Here is a 26,872-nt window from a genome sequence, read left to right as displayed (position 1 = left end):
GTGAGCTGGGCATTTTATTGCCATTTCACAGGTGAGGAGATTGAGGCTCGGAGAGATTAGTAACTTGGCCCAAGTCACAAAGCTAGTGAGTGGTGGAGGCAAGATTCACACCAGGCACTGAAGTTCCAAAGCTGTGCTCTTATCTGCTTACTCCAGGACAGGCAGAATCACTGGGCCTCCAGCTTGTGTGTCAGGCCCTTGTGAGTTTAGTCAGCCAGAGACTGGCTCTCAGGAAGCCATGGCCCGAGTTTGAGTGTGCAGAGCTAAGTGTCCTGCCCCTGTGACCACCTCTCAGCAGCCACTTGGCCTCTCTCCATCTTACTGATCCCATTCAGCAGTCCCTAGCACAGGGCTGAGCACGAGGAACTCTCAATCTGCATTGGCCACCTTGTCCCCTTTTCTTAGGACACTCAACCTGGGGGCATTTCCAGGGAATCTTTCTACCGATATCTAGAGGGAGGAGGATCCTCCAAATACCTACCTGGGGCAGATAAGATCACTTTCCAAAGCCCAGAGTCTAGAAAGATCATGGGCCTTGGTATGAGACCCGAGTTCAAGTCCCAGCCCTGTCACGTGCACCTGTGTGAACTTGGTACATCATGTAACCCCTGAGCCTCAGTTTCCTCATCTGTAAATGGGGGTTAATCATAGCATCAGACTCAGAACCGGATTAAATGAAAAGATGGATGTAAACACATCTGGCATGCAGCAGACACTTAATAAGTGAGTTATTATTAGTACTATGATTTCTCCCAGGTCTGGCTGTGATCTCCGCCGGAACAGAGACAGGTCTTGTTCATGTTGGTTTTCCTGGGGTCGTGCCTAGCGTTAGGGCACTCTCTCAACTTCCCCTCCTCCCAGCAGCCAAAGCAGTCACACTCACCTTCCTCTGGCCACCATTTGCCCTAACAGAAGGGATTTTCATGGCTCAAGGATTCATATTATCACTTTTCTTATTTACAAAATCAATAAACACACACATGATTCAGAGAGGTGGTGAGCCCTCAGCGAGCCTCTCCCTCACCCTGGGCTTGGACCCCGGTCCCGGACTACGGTGTCCACCCAGCAGGAAAGACTTTCCCTGTCTTTGCAAAATACAGACACAAGAGAATTGAGTTGGAGGTGAATTCAGGGCGGGATGACAGGGTAAAAAAACAGGGATAGGAGGAAAATGAGGGAAAGGATATACAGTTTTATAAATAACTAGACTAAGTCTAAGCATTTCTGTTAGAGGAGAGGTGGGAAGAGAGTTGAGAGGTAGGGGTCTAAGTAGGAAGGGGAGAAACAGTGCTTGGGGCCAGAGTGAGGGATGATCTCCAAGCCTCGATTTACCCCACCTTTAAAATGAGTGGATTGGCCTCGATGGTGTCAGAGCAAGCAGGTTGCTCTGACCTGCTAGGACCCTGTAGGGTTCTAAGCCTGGGGCTTTGGGACCGGAGCCCTGGGGGTTGGAAGGGATTGGTGGGTACCCTAGAAAGGTGACTGATGCTCAAACAGGTTATGTCTGATCCCCAGGCTGGTACTGGGGTTCTGTGGAGGTGAAGTAGTCCTCAAGGAAGGACTGCAGGTACTCGAAGGTAGGCCTCTCCTCTGGGTCCAGACGCCAGGTCTGCTCCATGGCCTCGTACAGGGATGCTGGGCAGCCCGGAGGGCATGGCATGTGGTACCCATGCTCCACCTGTTCCAACACTTCCCGGTTATTCATGCCTGCAGGGTGGGGCTCTGTCAGTCAGGGGATCTAGCCCCTCCGGAAGAGGCAACCGGGAGGAAGCCCTTCCCATGACCCCCCACCCTTCCACCTCCCCACCCCAGCAAACCTGGGTAGGGAACTCGGCCCTTGCTGATGAGTTCAGTGAGCAGGATCCCAAAAGACCACACATCTGACTTGATGGTGAATCTGCCAAAGAGAGCAGCCTCTGGGGCTGTCCACTTGATAGGGAACTTGGCCCCTGGAGAGATTGGGAGAGAAGGGAAAGTCATTGAGGGGGTCCCTGGGAACAGCTGAATTAAGAGAATGGCGTGCAGGGGTGCCTGGCTGGCTCAGTTGGGAGAACAGGCGACTTTTGATCTCAGGGTCATGAGTTTGAGCCCCATGTTGGTTGAAGAGATTGTTTAAATAAACTTTAAAAAGAGAGAGAGAGAGAGAATGTTGTGCTTAGGATTGGGGGCCCTAAATAGAGAGGTCTCTGAGCATTACAGAAAGGACCTGGTATGCAGCCAGCACTTACTATGTATCTAGTATAGTATTGGGTACTTCACAAACATTGTAATAATTCTCTTAATACTAACAGCCAACATTTGTATGGCCTTTACTACATGCCCGCGCTGTTTTGTTTTGTTTTGTTTTGTTTTAAAGTTTTTATTTATTTAAGTAACCTCTACATCCAACATGGGGCTCAAACTCATGACCCTGAAATTAACAGTCGCATGTTCTTCCATCTGAACTAGCCAGGCCCCCCTGCCAGGCACTGTTTTAAAGTGATTTACATGCATTAACTCACTGAACCCTCACCAAAAAACCTGTGACGTAGATACTATTATTATCCACATTGTACAGATTTGGAAAAGGAGGCACTGAGTAGTTAAGTAACCTGCCCAGATCGCATAGCTTACAAGTGGCTAGGATTCGTTCCTGGGCATTCTAGTTACAGAGTTCCTATCGTTCCACTCTGTTGCCTGTCACTTGAGAATTACGGCAGTGCCTGGTGTATATCTGCTGGCTTCCTGTTGTCTGGACGTTTTCATTTTATAGATGAGAAAAAACAGCTCACAGAGGTTAGGTGACTTGCCCAAGGCCACTCGTCTGGTAAGTAAAGGAGCTGGGATTTGAACTCAAGAGTTGCCTCTTACACTACATCGGGATGGGAGTGCCCGGGATAGTCTGGGAGCGGGGGGAATCCCTGTGTATGTGGGGCCTTGCGGCAGCCCCTCGGTATAATAGGGAGTTCTTGGAAGGTAAGGAGAGACAGGCCACCTTGCCGGGGGTTGTACTCATTATCCTCAATGAGACGGGCCAGCCCGAAGTCAGCGATCTTGCACACCAGCCGTTCCCCAACAAGGATGTTGGCTGCCCTCAGGTCGCGGTGGATATAGTTCATGCGCTCCATGTAGGCCATGCCCTCAGCTACCTAGGGGGGCCAAGGTATGGATAGAAGGGAACATTTGTGGGTGGCTTGTGTGAGAGATCATTTGAAAAACCCACTTTCCAGATGAGGACACTGAGACTCAGAGATGGGCAGTGCTCTGCGTCAGGTAGCACAGATGATCCCGCGGATGGGGCTGTACTTCCAGGGATAGGGTAGGTGCTCGAGGGCACAAGGATTTGTGGAGAATTAATAGGGGTGGAGTCTGAGATAAAGGCTGCTGCCTTTTACCTGGGCTGCCATGTCCACCAACTGGGGCAGTGTCAAATCCTGGCCCTCCTGGTCCTTGAGGAACTCCAGCAAGCTACCTGAGGAAAGGAACTCAGAAAACCAGCTGCAAGACTACCGCGGGTTCCAGGCCAGCCTTCTCTCGCTTGGCCCCGCCCCTGTCCAGAGCCCTTCTCACGGCGCTTGGTCCCGCCCCGTTCTCAGCCCTCTCACTTAGATCCGTCCCCACCCAGGATCCTGCCAGGTGCCTCAATCCCTCATAGGTCTCACCCAGGCCCAGGTCCCACAGACACCCGGACTCTGCCTACAGCTCATTTCTCGTCCTCCTCCGAACCCCTAGACACGTCCCACTCAGACTCCGCCCCAGATCCCGCCTCTTCACAGATTCGGTCTTTACTCGCCCAAGCCCCACCCACCAGCTGACACTCCCCGCCCCTCCCGCCCTGCCTCGGCCGAGGCTCCACCCCGCCAGACCTAGCCTCAGCCCCGGCCAGTCTACCTTGGCCCCGCCCCACTACCAGCACTCACGGCGGTTTCACCCATCCCGGCCTCGCTCTCTGACTCCACCGAGTCCCCTGTCCCGTCGCGTCACAGATCGCCACTCAGAACCCTCCCCTAGAGATCCCCATCTGAACTTCCTCCCAAATCCCGCCCTCCCAGACTCCGCCTCCTGACCCTGCCCCTCACCGTGGCACATGAACTCTGTCACGATGTAGATGGGCTCCTCCGACACCACGGCGTACAGCTGCACCAGCTTGTCGTGCCGCAGCAGCTTCATGATCTGCGCCTCCTCCAGGAAGGCCTTCGGGGACATGGTTCCCGGCTTCAGCGTCTTCACCGCCACCTTCGTGCTGCCATTCCACATGCCTGCCAGGTGGCCGCGGTTCGTCAGCACCGGCTCGCCGACATCCCAAGCCCTCGCCCAGCCCCCGGGACCTCGGGACCTGCGTACCCAGCCACACGTCTCCGAAGCAGCCGGTGCCTAGCCGGCGCTGGAGCGTGATGGAGCTGCGGCTGATCTCCCAGGCGTCCTTGGCCAGGCCCATTGTCTGCGGCTTCATGGTGGTGCAGGCCGCTGTGAGCAGGTGGCATAGCCCATCGTTCACCTCTGAGGAGTGGGGTGGGGGGTGTTGAAGGTCACAGGCAGGCCAGGATGCCCCACACATTCCTCATCCCATCCCAGGCTCCCCCCAACCCCCCCTGAGATCAGTGGAAAGGAACTAGGCCACAGGTGAGGTCACAGGCTGGGGCAGAAGACAACCTGACCCACTGAGTAGGTGAACATGTTCCTGTCCAAGGAAGGAGGTGGCACCAAGAGGGAGAGATGATCCCTGCAGGGATGGGGTGGGGGTGGGGGTGTCCTTCCCATAGGAGGTGGCCTCCAGCTGGGCCTCCAAGGTTAAGGTGGGATTCTAACAGGTAGAAATGGAGTCAGGGATTCCAGACAAAGATGTGGACCTGAGGCCTTCCCCCTTCCATGGACCTCATCTTTGGCCTAATCAACCAAAGCAGAAACCTGAGCATTGATTCCCAGCTTCCTCTCAACCCATCAGCCCATCCTGCAAGTCAGGCCTGTTCAGCCTCCTACCCAGCTCGGACATTAGGGGGCACCCTTTGGACGTGGACAGCCTCACCCCTGTTTCCTCTGGAATCCTACAGAGCAGGATCCTGGGCTGGAAACCCAGAAACTGGGGTTCCAGTTCTGCCCCAGGCACTACTGCTTTGGGAGCCCCTTTCCTTCCCTGGGCCTAATTCTCAGCGGGTTGGTTCAGGGATCCGAAGCACACACCAGCCCTGAGGGCCAGCCTCACCAACGTAGTGCTGCACCAGCTCCTGCACGGAGTTGAACTGGGCCCGTGTGGTGATGTAATAGCCACCCGTGTCCAGCTTGCGGATTTTGTAATGCTTCACATGGTCGCCTCTGGCCTCGTCCCAATCTCGGATGGACAGGGAGTAGGCACCTGTGGGAAAGGGTCACCTTCAAGCCTGCTCTCCTCCCCACTCCTGATCTGGGAGCCCGAGAGGCTCAAATGCCTGAGGACTGGGAATGTGGATGGCCAAATCCCTTGAACCCGGTCCCAGTCTTATCTCTGCCCTCCCATCCCTGTCCCAGTCTGGGCCCTGGGCCTTGACCCAAACCCCTCGCCACTTCTCCTAGCCCCACCATAATAGCCCGGCTTCCCAGTTGCCCCTTCCCAGGACCCTACCTTTGGTAGTCTCACTCTCACGAACGAGGAAGGCCCCCCGGGCGTTCCCCGGGGAGAGCAGCTGCCTCTCCGCATCCTTCCTCCCGATCTTTCCAAAGTACCACCTGTTGGGAAGGGCCAGAAAGAGGCAGATCCACCCAGTTCAACCCCCAACTCGGCCTCCTGTGGGGAAAAGCCACCTCAGGAGCCAAGATTCCAGCTCCTCACCCATGAAACGGGGCTCATACACCTGCTTTGCAGCCTGGTCATGAGGAGCATGGAGACAGGAATGTAGAATTCTTGGCTCACAGGAGTGCCCAATAAAGGTTAGGCTTCTCCTCATTCTCTGGGTTTCTCTTCAATTAAAATCTCGAGGACCCCCGTCGTCCGTGACCTCATCAGGGTGCCACCAGTCCCTTAATGCATCTCACTACTGATCCTCTAGGGGCTCATTTTGCAGATGAGGAACTTGAGGCTCAGAGAGAGGAAGTGACCTGCCCATAGGACTGGCTGATGAAGTCTACCTGCCCAGCCTAGTTCTTTTCTCACTACCCGGCAATCTCTCAGATCCTTCTTCCCACACTCCTCCCTGCCCCCAAACCCTTTCCTCCTGTGACTTCCACACGACAGCCACTCCTGCTTTTCTTCCCCTCTTTCTGACTGTTCCTGTCTGGCTCTGACTGCTGCTTTTCCTCCACATTCTTAAATTTGGATATTCTTGGGGCACCTGGGTGGCTCAGTTGGTTAAGCGTCGACTTCGGCTCAGGTCATGATCTCATGGTTTGTGAGTTCGAGCCCCGCGTCGGGCTCTGTGCTGACAGCTCGGAGCCTGGAGCCTGCTTCCGATTCTGTCTCCCTCTCTCTCTGCCCCTCCCCCACTTGTGCTCTGTCTCTCTCTGCCTATCAAAAATAAATAAAAATGTAAAAAAAAAATAAAAAATTTTAAATTTGGATGTTCTTCTAAGTCTCAACTTCAACCTCAGGCCCAAGCATTCCTGCTCTCTCTTGGATATTCTTCCTGGGACCAAATGATAGCTTAAAAAAAAAAAAAAAATTGGCGGGGGCACCTGGGTGGCTCAGTCAGTTGAGTGTCTGACTTCAGCTCAAGTCATGATCTCACAGTTCATGAGTTCAAGCCCTACATTGGGCTTGCTCCTGTCAGTTTAGAGCCTGCTTTGGATCTTCTGTCCGCGCCCCCCTTCCCCCTCCTCTCTCTCTCCCCGTCTCTCTGTGTCAAAAATAAATAATTTAAAAGAAAATTTTAAACTTTATTTATTTTGAGAGAGAAAAAAATAAACAGAGCACACAAGTGGGGGAGGGGCAGAGAGAGGAGACAGAATCCCAAGCAGGTTCTGCGCTGTCAGTGCAGAACCTGACATAGGACTTGAACCCATGAACCTTGAGATCATGAAGTCAAGAGCTGGAAGCTTAACCGACTGAGCCACCCAGATGCACCCCAAATTGCAGTTTTTAAAAAATGTTTATTTTTGAGAGAGAGTGAGAGAGACAGAGTGCGAGCAGAGGAGGGGCAGAGAGAGAGGGAGACACTGAATCCGAAGCAGGCTCCAGGCTCTCAGCTGTCAGCACAGGGCCTGACGTGGGACTTGAACCCATGAACTGTGAGATCACGACCTGAGCCGAAACCAAGAGCTGGACGCTTAACTGACTGAGCCACCCAGGCCCCCCCCATTTAATTCTTATAACATTATGAGGTAGGTACTTTTGTTACACACACACCCCCCATTAGACAGATGAGGAAATTGAGATACCTAGTGGTTAAGCAACTCACCCAAGGCCACACGCTCTTCAGCTGTGTTGCCAGAATAGGAACCCAAGCTGTCTGCTCAAGAGCCTGCACTCTTAACCACAGCCCTGCTCTTAACCATGACACTGTAGTGAGTGAGCTCAGAGCTTCGTGACACTGCTTTGAGGGTGGGGACACAAGCATGAACCCCCCAAACCTCCTACCTTCTGCATCATCACCCGTTCTGTCCTCCATGACTCCTACCACTTCGCCCAGATGAAGGCCTCACTGCTCCCCGAGCTCTGGGCCCCATCTACTCCCCTCTGCTCAGAGACATCTCTCCCCTACCAGCCAGCCCCCACATGAAGCCTCTCCATCCCACCAACCTCTACATATGCCCATGTTTCTTCCTTCCCCCCAAAACTGTTCTAAGCCCTAACTTGCCATCAACATTCTGTTATATCTCTCACCTCCCCTTCACTTGATAAAGCACTTCACACTTGGGTCTCTGCTTCCTCACCTCCTACTCCCTACCAGGCCCTGCTGTCTGGCCTTCGCCCCCCTCTTCACACAGAGAGATCCCTCACCAAGGTCACCCCCATTGCCAAACCCAGTGGCAGCCTCTGACACTCCCTTTCTTGTTTCCTGCAATCTTTCCTCCACCCTCTTGGCTGTTCTGACTTGGCTTGGCCTGGTTTTCCAACAGCAACTTCTCCTTTAAGGCAGCTTTCTCCAAAGTTGGGTCCCAGGGCCAACCTCTTTCCCACTCTCCGTCTCTTCCTTCACCCTCCTATGCAGCTTTAATTGTCACCTCCATCCTGAAGAGCCCCAGATTTCCACCCCGGCCCAGCTGTGCCTCTGCAAGGGCCGCAGCAAACGAAGAGCCTTAATGCCAACTAGGAAAAGATACCCCTTCCTCTGGGCTAATTCAGCAGCCTGGCTTAGCCTGGGCGGGGCCCCTCTCCTACAAAGCACAGCCTAATCCAATTCCTGGCAGGGTCCTCCACCTGGCTGTTCCTCTCTACGAATCTCACCCCAACGAGTCCCCCACCCCCAGAACCCAGGTACCTATACCCGCTCCCATGTTCCCCACTTTAGCAAATGGCACCCTCACCCACTCGGTTCCTCAGGAAGACTTTGGGCCATCCTTGATTCTTCCCACTCCCCATCACCCAATGTCAAATTAGTCACCAAGTCCTGGTCTCTCCAATCTTTTCTTTTCCCATATATGTATATATAGGTGCACATAGATAAAAAGTTTTTTACGAGCCTCAGTTTTCTCATCTGTAAAATGGGGGCGATAATAATATCAAATGTGTACTTGTGAGAATTAAATGCCTCAAGGTCGGTAAAGCACCTGTCAGCACATCTCGGGTTATAATGGTACACCATGAATGATACTCCCCTGCCTCCTTAACAGAATTAATTCTAAGTAGTGTCCCCTTGCAATTGTTCAGCGTTTTACAATTTTTTAAAGCGCATGTCCTGTTGTTATCACGGAAAGTCAATATGGAGAATGCTTAGCAAATGCAGTCAGACTATCTGGGTTCAAATACCAACTCCACCTACTTACTAGCCATGTGAACTTGGGCAGGATATTTGATTTCTCTGTGCCTCAGTTGCCTCATTCATAAAACAGGATAAGATTAGTTCCTAACTCTGTTAATAGACAGAAAGCACTTTGACGAGGGCCCGGAACATGGTACGTGCTACGTAAATATTGTTTACTGTCATTATCATCACTGTTCTCTTATTCACAAAATGACCTCACAGAATTGTAAATAAGAAGATAGGCTCAGAGTGGGGCTGTGACTCAGAGGTGGCCTTGGACTCCAGGGTCCTGTCCTGTCCATAGGGATAGCCACCCCCACCCCCCCCACACTACTCACTCTTCAGCCTGGATAGAGTCCACAGGGGCCACGTAGTTGCTGGGAATGTAGCCAGTTTGTCCAGAGCTGAGAGACCGAGCTTCCCACCAGTCACCCTCACTGCAGGCACAGGACACAGGCTGTCAGTGGCAACCCGGCCCCCTGGAGAGCCCTGGGGCCAGGCAGGGCCGTGCAAAAGGTCAGGTGGAGACTAGCCCTGCCAGCCCCTCACTGTGGACACACACACACCCCAGGGTTTTTGTCTGCTCTGCCCTCAGCCACTGCAGCTGCCCCAGAGACTTCTTCCTACAGAAGCAACATGTCTGGGGACACGTAGGACTCCTGGCATTCTCCTCTGGCTCCTCAGCTGGGCTGGGGTTTGGGTAGGCAGTGGACAGCTAATTCGGTCACTTACCCACTGAAAAATCCTCAGCCACCCCCAATGACTGCATATTTCCTTCTGGATAAAATCCAGATTCTTCAACATGGCTTAAAAAGCACTGCAGAATCTGTTTCCACCCACTTCTCTAGCTTCTGCTCTCTCCATTCTACACCTCGTACTTTATAATCCACCTAGACTGAACCACCGGGTGGTTTCCAGAAGTCATCACTGATTCTCATTCTCTCTCACTCTCTCTTCCTCTTTTCTCACCTCTTCCCTCAACATCTATTCGTTTTTTCTAGTCTCACCTTAGCAATCACCTCCTCCAGGAAGCCTGCCCTGATCACTACTATCCCGGAGACCGCATATAGTGTTCTTTCTGTGCCCCTATGTTCCCATGCTCCCCCTACATGGCAGCAATTACTCAGAGTTGTTATTGTCACGTATCTGTGTCCCCAACTAGGCTGGAGCTTTCTGAGGGACCAGGTAGGATTCTTATCTGGGTCGTGTTCCCAGCCCAGGCCATGTCCTGAGCTGGGGGACCTGGTTACTTACGTGTTATTCAGGATGTGGAACTTCTCACCCTTGGTGAAGGTGAGGTCATCCTCTGTCCGGGCCTCATAGTCATACAGAGCGGTGAACAGGGTCACCCCAGCCCCTGCAGAGTCAGGGCTACTCAGCAGGGTAGGGCATGGGACAGGGGACTCCAAGGTGACTGCACCCCCAGAATCCTGCTCCTCACACAGGCTCTATGCCTCCCCACTGCTGCAGTGACTGGTTCCCAAAGGCCTTTGGAGTCCAGTGGATTTCTGATTTGGGCCTCACAGCTTGGCTCCACGTGGATTCAGGACACAAGCCCTCAAGCCCATCCCACTCGCCCTGGGGAGTTCCCAAGTCACCCACTCCTCTTCTCCGCCAAGACTTCCCACTTGGGTCCGTCATCAGGGTCCCTCTCTCAGATGGGAACAGAGCTATGTCTACCCTCGAAACTGGGTTTCTGAAGGTAGGCCTGTACACTCTCCCTCTCAGACTGTGCTCTGAAAGCCGGGCCGTGTTTCCCACGTCACACTGGAGGCTCCTAAAGACGTCTCCCTTTCCCCCAGGTTTTCCCAGGATCCAAGCAGTGCCTGCCTCCCACCCACCGGACTCACCTGAGATGCCCCTGATGACGCCCCCATCGAGGAAGGGGGTGCTGGTGGACTGAGTGGGGAAGTTGTTGTAGTTGGGGATATGGACAAAGGAGGACACAGGCCGGGCCTGAGTAGGGTCAGGGCCATAGTGGTCCACAGCCCCACTGCCCCTGAAGTCCCCTTGCAGGCCAACATCCTCCTTGGTCCCCGGCTCCAACTTCTTGCAGAACACACAGCCCATTCCAGGTGCCCTGCTACAGAATGGGGCATGCCTCACTCTGGGGGCCCCTGCCGGACGTGCTGCCCTATGCACACACGCGTGCACCCGTGCACACGCACACTCACACAGGCATGCGTTTCCCCTCTCCGGGTCCCCCCCCAGTGAGGGGTGAAGGCGGGGCAGGGCTACCTTTGGGTCTATCTCCCCGCTGCTTTGTTCGGAGAGAGAATGTACACCCTCAATGCGCTGCTTTGGGACGCTGCTGGGTTGATTCATATATTTTTGCCTCCTGTTCCATCAACGTGTTGTGGTTTTGTGACACTCTTCAGAGTGCTGGTGCATGTGCGTCTTTTGTGCGTCTCTAAGTATTTGTGACTACACACATTTGTGGGTGTGTGTCTATATGTGTTTGTGCAGCCTCTTGTGAGTGTTTGTGTGTCTGTGCGGGTATGAGTGTGGGTGCGTGTCTGCGCACGTGATGGCTCCAGGGGTGTTCATGTCTCATCAGTTGCACACGTATGTACGTGCTTCTGTGCAAGTGTGTGCGTGTGCGTGTGTGTGTATCTCTCCGTGCATGCAGGTGGTCTGTGTGAGTAGGTGCCTCCGTGTCTGTGCGTCATGACCAGGTGTAGAGCCCTGTGCGGGAGCATATATGCCTGTCTGTGTGTGTGTGTCCGTGTGTGTGTGTAAGTATGTCTGGATGTCTCTGGGTGTATATGTGTGTCTCCCTCTGCGTATGTGCATGTCTATGTATCGAGGCGTATTGGCGCGTGAGCGTGTGTGAGGGCTCTGTGTGTCTGCACCTGGAGATTCCCTGCGGAGGGGGATCAAGGCCATTTCCTGTTGTGGGTCCAGCCTCTGGCCTCTCAGGCTGCCTCTTTATGGTTCCCACCATCTGTTACCTAGCAACAGGGCCCACGTAGGAGGAGGGGGCTGTGATGGGTTGTGGGGCTCGGGAAGGCCACCCCACCCCTTTTCCTGACCCTGAAAGCCCTCAGTCCCCGCTCTCCCCACTCACCCCTCAGGCCCCTACTCCTGGGTCAGTGGGGCTGCGGCATGGTCCTCGGGAGGGGCCAGAGACCTGAGGGCGAGAGAGAAGGACGTGGAAGACGGAGGCTCGGCCAAGGTTCCTGTGAGCCAGCTGCCAGATTTGCCCTCTTCGGGAAGCCAGGCCTGGGCTCTGTCCCGGCATGACTTCTGCCTTCATTTTCCTTCCTGCCGCCCCTGGCAAGCTGACACATCCACCCTCAACGCAGGACACATCACCCACACCAACTCTCTCACACTCACATCCACCTGACACACCGGCTCACCAACACGGACAGTAACACGCCCCGGCACAGAGTCACACACCAACACCCACCTCACACACTTGCATGGGCGTGCCCGCCGACACCAACACACTCACACGAACCAACTCTCACACGAGCCCAAGCTCTCGCGCGTGGACACACACACGCGCGCGCACACGCGCAAAGGCACACAGGCTGCCTCTCGGGTTGACAGACTCGGAGTCAGATGCTCATATTTTTGCGTTAGACTGGCCCCTCTCATTGGATTTCTACCGAGCGGTGCACTCTCACTCATAGGCCCCCAGTCCCTGGCCCTTCCTCTGCACGATGCCCCCGCGCCCACCCCGGGCTCCGTAAACCCCCAGCAGCCCCAGGGTTACGTCTGGTGGCAGACTGAAGGGGGACACCTACCTCCAGAGCTGGTTCCTACCCCCACGTCAAAAAAGGCCCAGGTCAGAAGCCAGGGCCACCAGGATTCCTTGGGGAGCCCCTAAAGAAGCCAAGGCTTTCCCGGTAGCTATGTCCTCTGAGCAACAGGGCAGGCAGATCATTGAGCAAGGGCTCCCCACGCCCCGCCAGAAACTCTGCCATTGCAACACTTAGAGAGGAACTGCTGGGGAGAGGGCTCGGTTTCCTAAGATGTGAGAGGAATGGTGAGTTGTAGGGTGGGGCCAACCCAGTGAACCCTGATTTCTCCCAGAGGGGCTGAGGACCTTTGTGACGGGTGCCCTCGTCTTGCCTTTCTTGACCCCTAAGTCCAGTTCCCTTACGGATAGCCTCCTCCTCTTCTCTCTGGATCCTGCCCCTCCTACTGAGCACACTCACCTCTTCCAGGAAGGCTTCCTGGCTCCACCAGATCCAGCTGCCTAGCCGATGGCTCTGTCACATCAGTGCCCCGACCCCCACTCTAGACCTACCAGCACCTCTCACTCTTCACCGTAACTGTTCTCCTGTGTGTGTAGGGGAGGGACACCCATCTGGTGAACTGCGAAGGCGGGCTGTGGTAAGAGCCCTAAAATAGCCCGTGCTCACTAAGCCATCGCTGCGGATCTTCACCTCGGGACCCCTCCCCTGGGGCGCAACCAGTGTGTCTGAAAGGCCCCAGGACACTGAAGGCTGGTCAGGGCCGGGGAGAGTATACAGGTAGAGGGTGAGGCCACCCAGGGCCCAGGGAGGGAAAGGATTTCAGGCACCGAGGGGACAGATGGGGACAAGATGAAAACAAGGGTTGCAGGGTGAGAATGGAGGTCTTCTCACAGGAAGACACACACACGTCTCAAGTGGCACACGGGGCCACGCCCAGATTCACACAGCCCTCCTGACACATTCTTGGACGCGCACATTACCTCGCCTACACACAGCACCTCACAGAGACTCTGAGCTCTTCTCCACACATACCTCTTCAAGGATACCCACCTCCCCACGTACACACACCTCCGGCCCTCACCCATCTACGCACGCACACACACACACACACAGCCATACACACAGCCTCTCCACAAGAACGGCGTACCCAGAGTTTACAGCCCTCACTACGCGCCAGCCACCGCGTTAAACACTTTACGTATATCCCCACGTTTTATTCTCATAACACCACCACGAGGTACTGCTAATATCGATAAGGCAACCGACGCACAGAGAGTTTGGGCCCCCGGTCACACAACAGGATGAATCCTGACATTGGGCTCCAGCATCTGAACCACCTCTCTCCGTTGCCCGGTCACAGACACGGATAATTACAGCCAACCGTGCAAGCACGCACAGATGCACGGAGCCCCCAGAGGGACACAGATCTGCAGACCCCTCTCCCCGGTCACAGACCCACACAGAGCGCCTCTCTGTAAGAGACACAAATTCGCACAACCTCTTGGGTCCCCACATAGATACAAGGTTGCCACTTCCGACAATGCCCAGATAAATATTACCACAACATTTTTATTTTTATTTTGTTTAATTCTTTTTTTTTTTTAAGGAGGCTCTACACCCAATGGGGGGCTCGAACTTACAGCCCCGTAATCAAGAGTCACATGCTCCACTGACTGAGGCAGCCAGGCGCCCTACTGCAACATTTTTATTTTATTTTATTTCATTTTTGAAAAATTAAAGAAGATTTTTAATGTTTATTTATTTTTGAGACAGAGAGAGAGAGAGACAGAGCATGAGCAGGGTAGGGGCAGAGAGAGAGGGAGACACAGAATCTGAAGCAGGCTCCAGGCTCTGAGCTGTCAGCACAGAGCCCGACATGGGGCTCAAACTCGCGAACATTGAGATCATGACCTGAGCTGAAGTTGGATGCTTCACCGACTGAGCCACCCAGGTACCCCCTACCACAACATTTTAAAATCAGCCTAATGGGAGCCCCAAATTCTGCATGACTGGAATGGGGTGGGAGGGGTGGTTTAGGAACCGTCAGCCTCTAGAAAGAGGCAGAGGGCTGTGTGGGCTGAGGAAGACGTGACAGTGAAGGGCGCAGGCAATGGGGAACAGCTCTCAGGACTTGGAACTCCCCGATGGGGACTGAAGCCCAGGGCCAGGCATGGCTCTCTGGGCACCAGTTTGCCAAGGGGTTTGGGGGAAGTGAGGTGAGGGGGCGGGGCAAGGGTTTGGCATCTGCATGGCCCAAGGCATTGAGGGGGCCACACTGGATGTGCCCTCACTCAGGAAGCTTTGTCAGAGGAAAGAAAGAAATGGGGGAAACCAAGAAAGAGAAGGCAGAGACTGAGAGATACAGAGAGACAAGGAGAAAGACAGGCACAGAGAGAAACAGTGCAGTGTGCTGGTACACTGACTCTCAAAAGAAAAGAAAAAAAAAAAGGTCCTGATTTGTAGCATTTGCTGATTTCCATGGTATAAATATTCCCACCATGGCTGATTTCGAGTAGCCGAGGTGACTTCCCGAACACTGGGCTGGGAAGAGACTCACACAGTCAGCTCCCCAGAGCCAATCCTAGCTGGCTCCAGCAGCCGGCTGACAGAAAGAAAGAAAAAGGAAGAGACAAAGAGAGATAGAAATGAGAAATAGAAAGAAAACAGAGAGCCAGAGACAGAAAAAGCGAAAGGTAGGAATGAAGAGAAAGACTGAGAACGAAAGATTCCAAGGCAGAGGGAAAGAGGCAGAGGAAGCAGGTTGGGTCCTCTGTGCTTGGGTATCTGCATACGGACAGCCCCTAGGACTCTCCCGCAGATCCTAACTGGTGCAAAGCCAAGGGTATTTGACTTCCTCGAAGTCTGGCTAATAACGATTATGCTTTAAAATGTCCAATTGATTAAACACTTACTCAGCACCTGGCATTGTGCCAAGCAATTCCCATGCATGATCTCATTTGGTTACCTGAGGAAGTAGGTTTTATTACTACCCCCCATTTTACAGATAAGCAAACTGAGTCACAGAGATGTTTAGTAACTTCCTCAAGATTACACAGTAAGTAGAGGGAGACTAAAATGCAACCCCAATCAGTTTGGCTCTAATTCCACCGTAGGCACCGTTCTATTTCGTAGCCCCGGTAGAAGCAATAATGTGTGTCCCTTAATGAGCACCTACAAGGTGCTGGGCCCTGTGCTACACGTTCTAAATCCTCGCTACAGCCCTGAGAGGCGAAGCCCAGGTTCTCTCGGACGGTCGTCATTTTCACAGCCGTAGAATCTGAACCCAGGCTCTTCTCTTCTCAGAGCTGAACTGGCTGCCTGCTAACACCAGAAAGGGAGCCAGCAGCTCAGAGAGGGGCCACAAGCATTCTGGCCACCCCAGGAACTCGGGTCGGTTTATGAGTATGCCCCTTAAACAGCTGGTCGACAGGAGTCAGTGTCTATAGCCACATCTGTGTCAAAATCAGGTTGTGGGTACCAGAGCTGAGGTCTATTCCTAGACCAAGGTGTTCCTGCCTTCAACACTTCCCTCTGTGTGACCTTACCCGACTCTGTTCTTTTGCTTTTTTTTTTTTTCAATGTAAGCTCTATGCCCAACATGGTGCTTGAACCCACAACCCCCAGATCAAGAGTCACATGCTGTATCGACTGAGCAAGCCAGGCGTCCCTGTTCTTTATGTTAGTAGCTCTGGGACCTTGGATGAATGATATAAGCCCCTCTGAGCCTCAGCATTTGCATCCGTGCAGTTATTCGGAAGGCTTGAAGAGATGTGGCCCTTGACCAATGTGCAGTGGTCAAGTGAGGCTGAAAACCACAAGCAGCAAAGCTAGAAGGCCCCCCAGAGACCATTTATCAGTTCATCCCCCTCTAGCGTGTAGGGGGGGGGAAGTGACTCGCTCAAGGTCAAACAGCCACACAGGGGATTCAAAGCCAGGACCATTAATTCAGGTCCAGAGTTGAGTTCACACCGTGGCTGCATTCTTCAGAGCCTGTGCAGGAGGTCACGCTGTCCCTGACTCGTATACGTCATATTTCTAGCCCCTGGCCAACTGAACATACCACCCCTGCCATATGGCAGCTGGCCACGCAGCAGGGAGCCTGCCTCCAGCCTAGCCCTACTCCGGGACATAGGAGCCCCGGGCCCACCCACCCTCTCTTGAGGTCCACACTTCTCCAAGCCATGTCAGGGCTTTGATGTAGACACAGGATGTCCTGTTCCCCCCCCTCCACACCCACCCCCAACCCCTGCCAAGTATCCAAGTGGGACCTGGAAACAGATTTAAGCTGAATTCTACACAGCCTGACAGCTAGCTCGAGACATTGGGGAAGTTGGTTCACCTCTCTGAGCTGTAGTTTCTTTGCCTAGAAAATAGGAATATAAATCTCTACCTCGTGGGGTTGCTTCTGAGGCTCAACTGTGAAAGCACCAGGCGCACAGCTGGTGCTCAGTGAACTTTCACTTCCGCTCCTTTCCCATGAGGAAGCCCCTCCAGGGCCCAGGGAGGTGGAGCAGGCAAGGGTGGAGAAGAAAGAGAAGTTCCCAGGGTGAGGTGGGAGGGCTGGGCTGGTTCAGTCAAATGGGGGGGGGGGGGATTTCAGAAAGAGGGAACTGGGACTTTGGGCAGCAGCCGGAAACCACCATCCTGCAAGAGTTCCGGCTACTCTTCGGGGCTCTGGGCCAGCCAGGGGCAGGACACAAGTCTTGGCCCCACTGAACCCCATCCCCTCACCAAGACCTGACCCTCCTGAAGGCTTCCGTCTCTCACCTGCCAGGGCCCTGCCCCCCCTCACTGAACTCCAGGGTCCTTACTAACCCCCATCTTTTTCACTGAGGCCTTTGGCTCTCATTGAACCTCTAACCATCCCACACCATCCTTTCTTGAGGCCTTAACAACCACCTACCTCTGAACACCCGGGGTCTAAGAAGACATACCTCGGTCAGACTCTACCACCTGGTAGAGCCAGGTGGAGGGGGCGGGGGGGGGGTGGTGGATGTGGAGGAGGGGGCCTATCTTTGTCACACTGCTCTTACTCCACATGATCCTAAATGTGTCAGCTGAATTTTCTCCATGTGTGTGGGTAATGGTAGTTTCTCATCTATTGCTGAAAAGTCACCCACCAGCTTCTAAAATAAGGGTCTTTAGGGATTCAAGGTTTTGGGGAGATGGGAGCCATGGGTGGTTCAGGGGTTGCTGAGGGAATAGGAGTCTTCCAGACAGGAAGCCTCCTTCCTGGTTGCACCTTAAACCAGCCCACACCCTTAAACTAGGGGGTCTGCTGGCCTGCTGGTCTGCTTGGTGCACAAGGGGTCCTGGCTTCTCTTTCCCCAGCTCTGGGGTCCCCCCTACCCAGCCTCCCAAGGTCTGGCCACTTCCTTTGCCACATTAGCCCCAGGTGGCTGTAGAGAACAGTCTAACACCCACACATATGCTCACAGGCTCATGCTCATTCAAAGTCCAAACCATAGTCACAAACATCCTGACACCTCGCTCACAGCTTCGGGCCCACTGGGGAGCAGGAACCAGCCATGCAGCCCAGGAACACCGCACCATCTTCCCCCATTCCCCAGTCACCCACTCCCCTCTCCACAGGGCTGCAGGGGATTTAGTAGGAGTGAGGGGGGGAACCGAGGCCTCAGCTCTGGCTACTTCCTTCACCACGTCAGGGACAAGAGGCCCTGGATTCAAATCCCTACTGCTGGCCCTGTCAGTCCTTCACTGCTGAAGCTCCATCTTCCTGTCTGTAAAGTGAGAACGGAAAGCCCTGCTTTTCCACGGTCCCACAGATGGAAGGATGCCTAAAGGCTCAGGGGTCACTGGGTGTGGCCTCAGAGGGGTTGGGGGACCGAACCTCAAACCTGCTGACTTTCCCAGTATGGGGCTTCAACAGATCCATAAACATTTATTTACTAGATGTCACTGGTGTGCTGCTCCCGGAGACCCTGTCAGGCTTTCTGTACCCCCTCCATGCTTTTGAGAAGGTGAAGGAAAGCATCCCCCTAGGTCAGTAATAATTCATAACCCCTCTAAGGACACTGTGCAAAAACTGCTTTCTGCACCTGATTCTGGGGATTTGGGATGGATGGGGGGATGGGGGCTGAGTGGGGGCAGAGGTAATTCCCCGCCCCCCATAATTCAAATGAGGAAAACGAGGCCCAGTGAAGCCCTGTAACTGGCCCAAAGTCAGACAGCAATCAAGAGCCCAGTCTGGCTCAGTTCCCCCCGACTGCAGATCCTCACCCCAGAATGCATCATTGCCTTACTCCTCCGTCCAGAAGCCTGCCCCTGACTGAGGACCCAAAATGGGGGCGGAGGGGGTACCAAAGGGGACTGCGTGGGCAACGCGCCCAACAGCAGCCAAGCGCTGGTCTCTCCCTCTCCACCCTCTGGTTGCTACGGAGACAGCCCCTCCGGGCAATCGCGGTCAAAAGCAGGATTTCCGTCGGGGCTGCCAGCAATTCCCGGATCCCGAGGGGAACGCGGACCGAGACCGCCACTGGGGGGTGGGGGGGTGGGGGGGTGAGCAGGGGGCACCCAGAGGGGCCCATCCCTGCTGAGGGCGGGGACTTCCCCAGGAAGCCGGGACCCACGCCTCTAGCGCCTCGGAGGAGTCCCCTAGTCGTCCGGGACCCTCCCACCAGTGCCAGGGGCGGGAAAGTTTAGGGGGCTGCGATTTCGGCTGCCTCCCCGCCCTCTGGGCTGCAGGCCTCACCCTCGACTTCTGCTGATTTGGGATAGGGGGACTTCCTGGACCCCCAGAATTGTGCCCCACATTGTGCATTCTCCAGAAACGGTTCTCCTTGACCTCCTCCAGCAAACTCTCTCACCTGGTCCTCCCAGCACCCTCCCCCACCCCCAGTTCCCCTCTTCCAGACCCTCCAGCTTCTTCCCAGTTCCTCACTTTCAAGGTCCCCTCAGTTTATCCCCCAGCCCCTGTTGGGAGAGTCCCCTTAGTCCCTCTGCCCTGACTCAGCCCCCTTTCCAAATTCTATTACTTTCACTCTACAGGTTCCCTCCGTTTTCCCTACCATTTGGGGGGGGGGGGGGAGAGGGTCCCTTCGGTCTGCTTTCCCCAATATTCCTTCAGCCCCCCCCCCCCCTCCAGATTTTATCACTCTCTTTCTCCAGGTCTCCTCAGTTTTCCTCCTCAAGTCCTTCTCCCGGGGGCTGGGAGGGGGTGAGGTCCCTTTGGCCCTCGGCTCGCTCAGCTCTGCTCAAGTTCAGCCTGCCTCCCGCAGCCCTCCGTCCAGGGCGCGGGCGGGTCGGAGGCGGGGCGCCGCGCTGCCCGTCCGGCCCCACCTGACGGCCGCCTACCTGGTCCCAGGGGAGGCCGCCTCGGACAGACCCCGGGAGAGCCAGCCGGGCTCCCAGCAGCCGCGAGTGCCGACGCCGTGGGGGGGCGGGGGCGGGGAGCTGGGGAGCTGCCGGCCTCAGACCGCCGCCCGCTCTGGGCCCGGAGGAGGAAGCCGCCTCGGACTTCTCTTATTGCAGCCCTGCGGCGGCGGCGGGGAGAACTCACAGGCCCGCCCCAGCCCCGAGCCGGCTGCCCGGGGGGGAGGGGCCCTCAAATCCCGGGCCCGCCTGCTCCCACTTCCCGCCTCCCCCGGGTTACCGGGGTTCGGCTCTCCCAGCCCTCGCCCTGCTCCCCAGCTCCTCCCCCAGACCCGGACCCCTTAGCACAGCCTCCCCGAGGGGTCCCTCCAAAGGGGCAGGTTCCTCACCACCCCCCCAAGAAGCACCTGCTCTTTTAGACTGATTGGAGTTCAGGTGAAGAAGCAGCTGTTCTCTATCACTGAAGCCCACCCCCCCCCCCACCCCCTTTTGCAGCTGGGAAAACTGAGGACCAAATGCAGGCAGGCTTTACTCAAGTTCTCCACAGCCCGCTGACTTCAGATTGCTGTCACCGGAGCCACTGCGGATCCAATCGCCTTGACTTGCCTATCTCAGGAGCCGGAGACGTGGGGGCACAGGGATGTAGGGCGGTGGGGAGGGTGGGGACCCTTGTGGGAAGCTGCTTTTCAGAGGAATCAGCCCTCAGGCCACACCGAGGGAGGGAAGAGTGTCAGCTTCCCCCAAACACCCAAGATTTAGAGAAACTTGAGTGTCACCCTCAGTTCCAGCCTTTCTGACTAGGAGGGATCCCTGACCCCTACACACACACACACACACACACACACACACACACACACACACACACACACACACACACACGGAGGGGGGTGGCAGGGGAGAGGTTCAATCCTCCCTCCCTCCACTGTTAACTTCTTCAGCCTTAAACCAAGGACCAGGAAAACCCCTCCTCCTCTGGGGAGGAGATGTGTGTGGGAGGGCCATTTGGTGAAGTAGGTGTGTTCAGGATATGGTGGGAAGGCAGGGAGGGTGTGTGAGCCCAGGTGTGTGTGTGTGTGTGTGTGTGTGTGGTGTGTGTGTGTGTGTGTGCGTGCGCGCGCTTGGGTGAGTGATTATAGGCAATGAAATCGATGACTGCAATGTTGGAATCAACAACTGGGACACGTTTTGCAGGCACATGTGTTTCTATGTACGAGCGGGGATGTGTGTGAATGACGTGGGTGTATGTGTGTGAGAGTGTGCTTGTGCACACACGCTCAGGTACGTCCCATTGTGATTGTGGGATGTAGGTAAGAACGCTTTTCTCTTAGCAAAGGGAAAGCAGCGATGGGAAGGAAGAAACAGGAGGAGGCAGAGACACAGGGACTTGGGAACGGTGGTCTCACGTTGGCTGGGCAGCTTCACAGCCAACAGCAAACGCTACCTAACTGGCTACTGGTCCACGTATTCGCTTAACAAACAAACAAACAAATATTAGTTACTGCCTGTCAGGTACCAGGCTTAGGGAACGCAGAGATTAATGAGACTGGTCCCTGTCCCTAAGGGATTCCCAATCTATCAGGCTCCCTCTGTCATCCGTCCAGTTCTGGCTCCTCAGGAGGCCTTCTCTGACTGCCACCCCCATTGGCAGCACCTGCTACTTGATGACCACTGGTTCCTGGGTTTTCCTCAAGGGCAAGAGTCTGACTCTTATCAATGCTCCCAGCACCTAGAGTAGTTCTGGCACAGGGTAACATGTTGTCAGGGCACAGGAATGCATGAATCCATCAAGGAACAAAGGAATTAACAGGTGAACAAATGAAAGCCCGATAGAAAAATAAATAAGTGAAGGTAGGAATTAATGAATGAAAAATTCAGGAATCAATGACTGAATAAGCAAATGAATAGAAGAGCAAAACTGCTTATGCTTTTATGTGTTTTAAATGTCTATTTATTTAGGGGCGCCTGAGTGGCTCAGTCGGTGAAGCGTCCGACTTCGGCTCAGGTGATGATCTCACGGTTCGTGAGTTTGAGCGCCGCATCAGGCTCTGGGCTGACCGCTCAGAGCCTGGAGCCCACTTCAGATTCTGTGTCTCCCTCTGTCTGCCCCTCTGCTGCTTGCACTCTGTCTCTCGCATTGTCTCAAAAATAAATATTAAAAAATTAAATATAAATGTCTATTTATTTAAGTAATCCCTACACCCAACATGGGGTGCGAACTCACAACCCTGAGATCAAGAGTCCTGTGCTCTACTGACTGAGCCAGCCAGGTACCCTGTTTATCTTTAAAATACAAATTGGAGGGGCACCTGGGTGGCTCAGTCAGTTGGTCGTCCATCTTCAGTTCATGTCATGATCTCACGGTCCGTGAGTTCAAGCCCCTCATAGGGCTCTGTGCTGACAGCTCAGAGCCTGGCAGAGACTGGAGCCTGCTTTGGATTCCGTGTCTCCCTCTCTCTCTGCCCTCCCCCCCCCCCCCACAAACTCTGTCTCTCTCTCACTCCAAAAATAAATAAACATTAAAAAAAATTTTTTTAATACCAATTGGACCACATAAGTTCCTTGCTTAAAATTCTCCTGGGTCCTCCCTCCCAGTTTGCTTGGAGTAATAAGAATAAAATAAAATGCCATAATAACAAAGAATAACAAAATTCAAATGCTTTGCCATGGCCCCCTAGGCTTTGTGTGCCTTGTCCCTGTCCACCCCTCCAGTCCCACTTGGGCCATCTTCCTCCTCAGCTACACTGGGATCCTTCTCGGTTGCTAGAATACATTGAATTTTTGCTTCAGGGCCTTCTCACATGTTGTTCCCTCTTCCTAGGACACCCTTCTTGCTTTTCACAGTACTGGCTCCTTTCCATCTTTTACCTGAAGTACCCTCCTCAGAGAAGCCCTCTCTGACCACCCCATTCAGGGAGGGTCCCCCTTATTCTTGCCCTTGACCCAGTTTGTCTCCTTCATGGCAGTCGTCACAATCTGAAATGGTTTATTTCTCAGTTCATTGTTTATTGCCTATGAATCTCTCTTGACCAGACCAGGGCTCTGATCTCAAGAGATACCTGGCATCACTCGGGACAGATGGACAGAGTCTAGGACTCTCATTTATCCATTTAGAATAATCTGGTGGTAGGGACACAGACTGTGGCCCAGACTACTTGGTTTGTGGACCAACTCTGCCTCTTCCTAGCTTTATGACCTCGGACAACTTATTTTACCTTTCCGTGCTTTGGTTTCACCATCCGTAAAATGGGAATACTAGTAGACCCCACTTTACAGGAGTCTTGGGAAAAATCAATGAGCTGTTGGCACATAGTAAGGGCCATAAAAGTGTTTGCTATCATTCACTCATCCATTCGATCAAACCTCAGATCTTCCCTGTGACTACCCTATGCCAGGCTGGGTGCTGGTGTCTCAAATAGGAATCAGGCTCCAGTCCTTGACCTCTATGTGGCACAGGAGACTGGTGGGCACAGGGGCAGAGAGGCCAGAGGCCATAGGAGGGGCCTGTTTGAAACCCCCCACTATCCTTCTAAACCCCCCCCTCACATTTTCCTTTAAAACATTTCTGAAAACTCCGAGCAAAACCAAAAATCAAAGTCCAGCAAGCCTGCTGAGACCTGCCATCCATTTCCCATCTAGCCGTCACTCTCCTCCTGTTCTCACTGCTGCCTTCAAGCAGCCTAGATAGTGTCTGTTGTCAGTCCCAATATCCTTGTTGGCAAAGACCGTGCTCTGCTTTGCCTCCCTTCCCTTCCAGTGTACTTGCCCAGAAGTCCCCAAGCCTGCAGCAATCCAACCACCCACCTTCTCTGGGCACAGAGGAGACAACCACCTGCTGTGCAGGCAGGGTCACAACTCCCAGCCTCAAAAGGACATGAGCCAGCCCCAGCAACCATCCAGTGCATTTCCTAATAAGCTGGCCCTATAGATCTGCCCAGAGGACCAGTTCACGCCCTTTCTTCTGTCTTTCACCTTCCCCCCTCTTCCCTCCTCACTTGTACTCTAAATGCCCTCACCTTTTGCATACCTCCCACCTTCTGTAACCCCTTCTCAAGCATCATCTATCTCTCCCTCCGCACAGAATTATCCTTGCAGCATACAAATAGGTTCTAGAATTTCCCATTTAAAAAGAAAAAAACAAAACAAAACAAATATCTTCCCTTAGAGAATTAAGCATTTATCCTGCTTTCTTAGGAGGATCTGCAGTTCATTCCTAGCGGATGAGGGAAAGCTTTTCTTTGCAGAAAAAAGTGCCAACTAATACACTAGAAGGGATGTGAGAACTAGAAAAAAACCCATTTTGCAGCCTCAATTAGATAATCAATTTAGGCAAAAGAATCATCAGTGATGTGTGAGTCAGCTTGGGCAGTCATCACCAAATGCAGGGTGGCTCCAACAACAACCTATCTCTCACAGTTTGGTGGGCTGAAGGTCCCAGATCAAGGTCTAGTGGGATTGGCTCCTGGTGAGAGCTCTCTTCCTGGCTTGCAGACAGCCACCTTCCAGGTACATTCTCACAGGACAGAGAGAAGGTGAACTCTTTGGTGTCTGCTCGGATTCCAGCCCCACCCTTATTACCTCATTTAACTTTTAATTACTTCCAGAAGGGCCCTATCTTCAAATACAGTCAAATACAGGGATTAAGGCTGCAACGTGTGAACTGGGGGGAAGGGGGACACAATCCAGTGCATTGTAGATGCCAAAAATGCCAGGTGAAAGGTTTTAAGGAACAGACAGTTAACACGGTGCTGGGAAGGAGCACGGCACAGCCGATCTGTTATTTGCAAAAGGGATTTCTCCTTTTTAATGGAGAAGTCTGGTAGACACCTCGTAACTAAAGTAAGCTGGCACCATGTGACTCCTTGGGTGATGACTATTAAGGATGCGTCATCACTGTGAATAATTCTTGCTACAGAAGCTTAACCTAAAAGCAATCAAGGGGTCAGCAAACTATTGGTCATATATGACCTCTGCCTGTTTTCGTGCATCCCCTGAGCTGAGAATGACTTTTGCATTTTTAAGTGGTTCGAAAAATCGAAGGGAGAATAATACTGCTTGACATATGATAATTAGGGTAAATCCAAATTTCAGTGTCCATAAATAAAGTTGTATTGAAGCACAGCCATGCTCCAGGGGCCTTCGTATTGTGCGTGGCTGCTTTCACATTACAATGAGGGTTGGAAAGTTGCAACAGATGCTGTATGATCTACAAAGCCAAAAATATTTACTTGGCTTTATAGAAAGTTTGCCAATCCCTGCTCTCGACCTGACTTCCAGGTACAAGATACACAGAGCTTAGAGGACTAAGGTAAACAGCGTTATGAGGGGAACTTCAAACCCATCTACAGTGTGAAACATCCTATGAGAACACTGGCCTGGTCACTTTAAAAAGTTGCTGTCATTAAAAAAAAGGGGGGGCAGGATGGGGGGGGGGTGACTGTTCTATACTGAAAGAGACCAAAGAGACATCACTACCAAATATAGTGTGTGAACCTTGGTTAGATATTTTTGGAGAAAAACCTGCTAAAAGCCAGTAGTGGTTGATAATGTTTTTCTCTTTCTCTCCTAGATTTTCAGCTCCACTAGGGCAGGAGTTTTGTCTCTAAGTCTACCCAGCACCTTGCAAGTGCCCGGCACCTAGTAGGTGCTTGATAGACGCTGGTGGCAAACAGGAATGAAAGAAGGAATCACTTTCGCTTGAAGGACGGGGATGACCTCACAGAGGAGCGAGTGTCCGAGTGGGTTCTGAAAGATAAATAGGAGACTGCCCACGGGAGAAACTTCTAATAGAGCCCCCCGCTCAATGGCTCTGGGGGCAGGGATGACACCCATTCTGAGGGCCCCAGACAGCGAGCAGAACTCTGACTGGTGGGTGGAGGCTCAGGCAGGCAGGCAGAGTTTCAGCTCAAGAGCAGAGGAAGAACGACAACGGTCCGGACAGCTCAGCAGCAGCATGGTTGGTCTCAGGAGGCGCCAGAGTGAGCAGGTGGAGGAAATCCACATGTGGGCAGGGAGTGGGCCTCCCTGGGGATGCACAACCAGTCCCACCACCAAGCCTTTGATCCATGGTGCTCCCCATGTGATGGCCTCTCTCCTCTTTTTTTTTTTTTTTTGCCCAGGCTCAGCCTTCTAGGCAGGTGGTATTTTCTCCCTTCTCTGAACCTTGAGCATTTCTTGTCTGCACCATAGGGGGCGTTTCACACGCTTGGCCTTCTATGGGCAGGCACGTCTTCACCTAGTTAAGAGGCAGGACCTCTGACCCACTGTATGACCTTGAGAAAGTGCCTGTCTTTGGCCTTCTGTTTCCTGATCTGTACAAGGATAGGGTGGGACAAGAAGTCCAATGAGGGCTGTTCAATCTCCAGATGTCTTGCTTGAAGTCTGGTCCTCTTGGCCTGTATATAACTGGGGACTCCTGGAGGACAGGGAGGGTACTGGCTGAAGCCCCTCTGCCAGGACCCCCAGGAAGGGACCCGACTCATCTCTGCACAGCACAGGAGCCAGGGGTGGCTTTGGGGTGTGTGGTGATCCTCTGACCTCCTTCCTTGTCAAAGGCAGCGTGGGTCGTTCAGGCCCCACAACTTACTAACTGTGTTGTCTTAGGCAAGTGATTTAACAATTCTAGGCTTTAGTTTCTACATCAATAAAACCAGAACAGTAATAGCTATCTTCCAGGAGGTGGAGTAAAAGAAATGATGGCTTTGAAAGCACCTCTACCAGATGTACAAAGAGCCATCAGGAGCCAGGGAGGGAGGTCTGATCAGTTTTAGAATCTTTCCCACCGCTCCTTACCCTAGTCCCTCCATTCTCATAAGGTGATTGATGCAGGGAGAAATAATAAATACTTTCTATGTCTAAAGCAGGCCCGGCACATAGTAGGCGCTCAAATGTTTGTTAAAAGAAAGATTCATTCTATAACCACTATCTCGCTTGAGCCCTGAAGCAAAATGGGAAGGGGCAAGATAATGGTTTTCTCTGTTGCAA

The 26,872-nt window shown here is 53.4% G+C and overlaps 1 protein-coding gene across 7 annotated transcripts; it reads right to left on the bottom strand.

Moving 5' to 3' along the window:
- Window positions 1–935: 935 nt before the first annotated feature.
- FGR (FGR proto-oncogene, Src family tyrosine kinase) lies at window positions 936–20,471 on the bottom strand. 7 transcript variants are annotated; one of them, XM_019432483.2, is made up of 13 exons: window positions 20,424–20,471; window positions 11,920–11,982; window positions 10,703–10,935; window positions 10,107–10,209; window positions 9,191–9,289; window positions 5,579–5,682; window positions 5,183–5,332; window positions 4,324–4,479; window positions 4,059–4,238; window positions 3,375–3,451; window positions 2,975–3,128; window positions 1,818–1,949; window positions 936–1,707 (listed from the first exon to the last, which is right to left on the bottom strand). In XM_019432483.2, exons 3-13 carry the CDS (start codon window positions 10,920–10,922, stop codon window positions 1,499–1,501), a joined length of 1,584 nt encoding a protein of 527 aa, XP_019288028.2. In that variant the 5' UTR covers window positions 10,923–10,935; window positions 11,920–11,982; window positions 20,424–20,471; the 3' UTR covers window positions 936–1,498. The 7 variants fall into 7 exon arrangements, with proteins under 7 accessions (XP_019288028.2, XP_019288025.2, XP_019288029.2 ...); XM_019432480.2 differs by lacking the exon at window positions 20,424–20,471 and adding an exon at window positions 19,874–20,052; XM_019432484.2 differs by lacking the exon at window positions 20,424–20,471 and adding an exon at window positions 19,874–20,052 and having other exon boundaries at window positions 10,703–10,932.
- Window positions 20,472–26,872: the final 6,401 nt, after the last annotated feature.

This window comes from Panthera pardus, unplaced genomic scaffold, assembly GCF_024362965.1.
Source record: "Panthera pardus isolate Hobbes unplaced genomic scaffold, ASM2436296v1 HiC_scaffold_11, whole genome shotgun sequence".
NCBI lineage: Eukaryota > Metazoa > Chordata > Mammalia > Carnivora > Felidae > Panthera > Panthera pardus.
Note: the sequence above shows the minus strand (reverse complement) of the source record. Positions and strands in the feature narration are given on the sequence as shown.

Coding starts and splice junctions, on each gene's coding strand:
- FGR (XM_019432483.2), bottom strand. CDS start 10,922: ATGGGCTGTGTGTTCTGCAAGAAGTTGGAGCCGGGGACCAAGGAGGAT. Junction 10,210..10,702: donor CGTCATCAGGGGCATCTCAG/GTGAGTCCGGTG, acceptor CTGACTCTGCAG/GGGCTGGGGTGACCCTGTTC. Junction 4,480..5,182: donor GCTGGTGCAGCACTACGTTG/GTGAGGCTGGCC, acceptor CCCACTCCTCAG/AGGTGAACGATGGGCTATGC.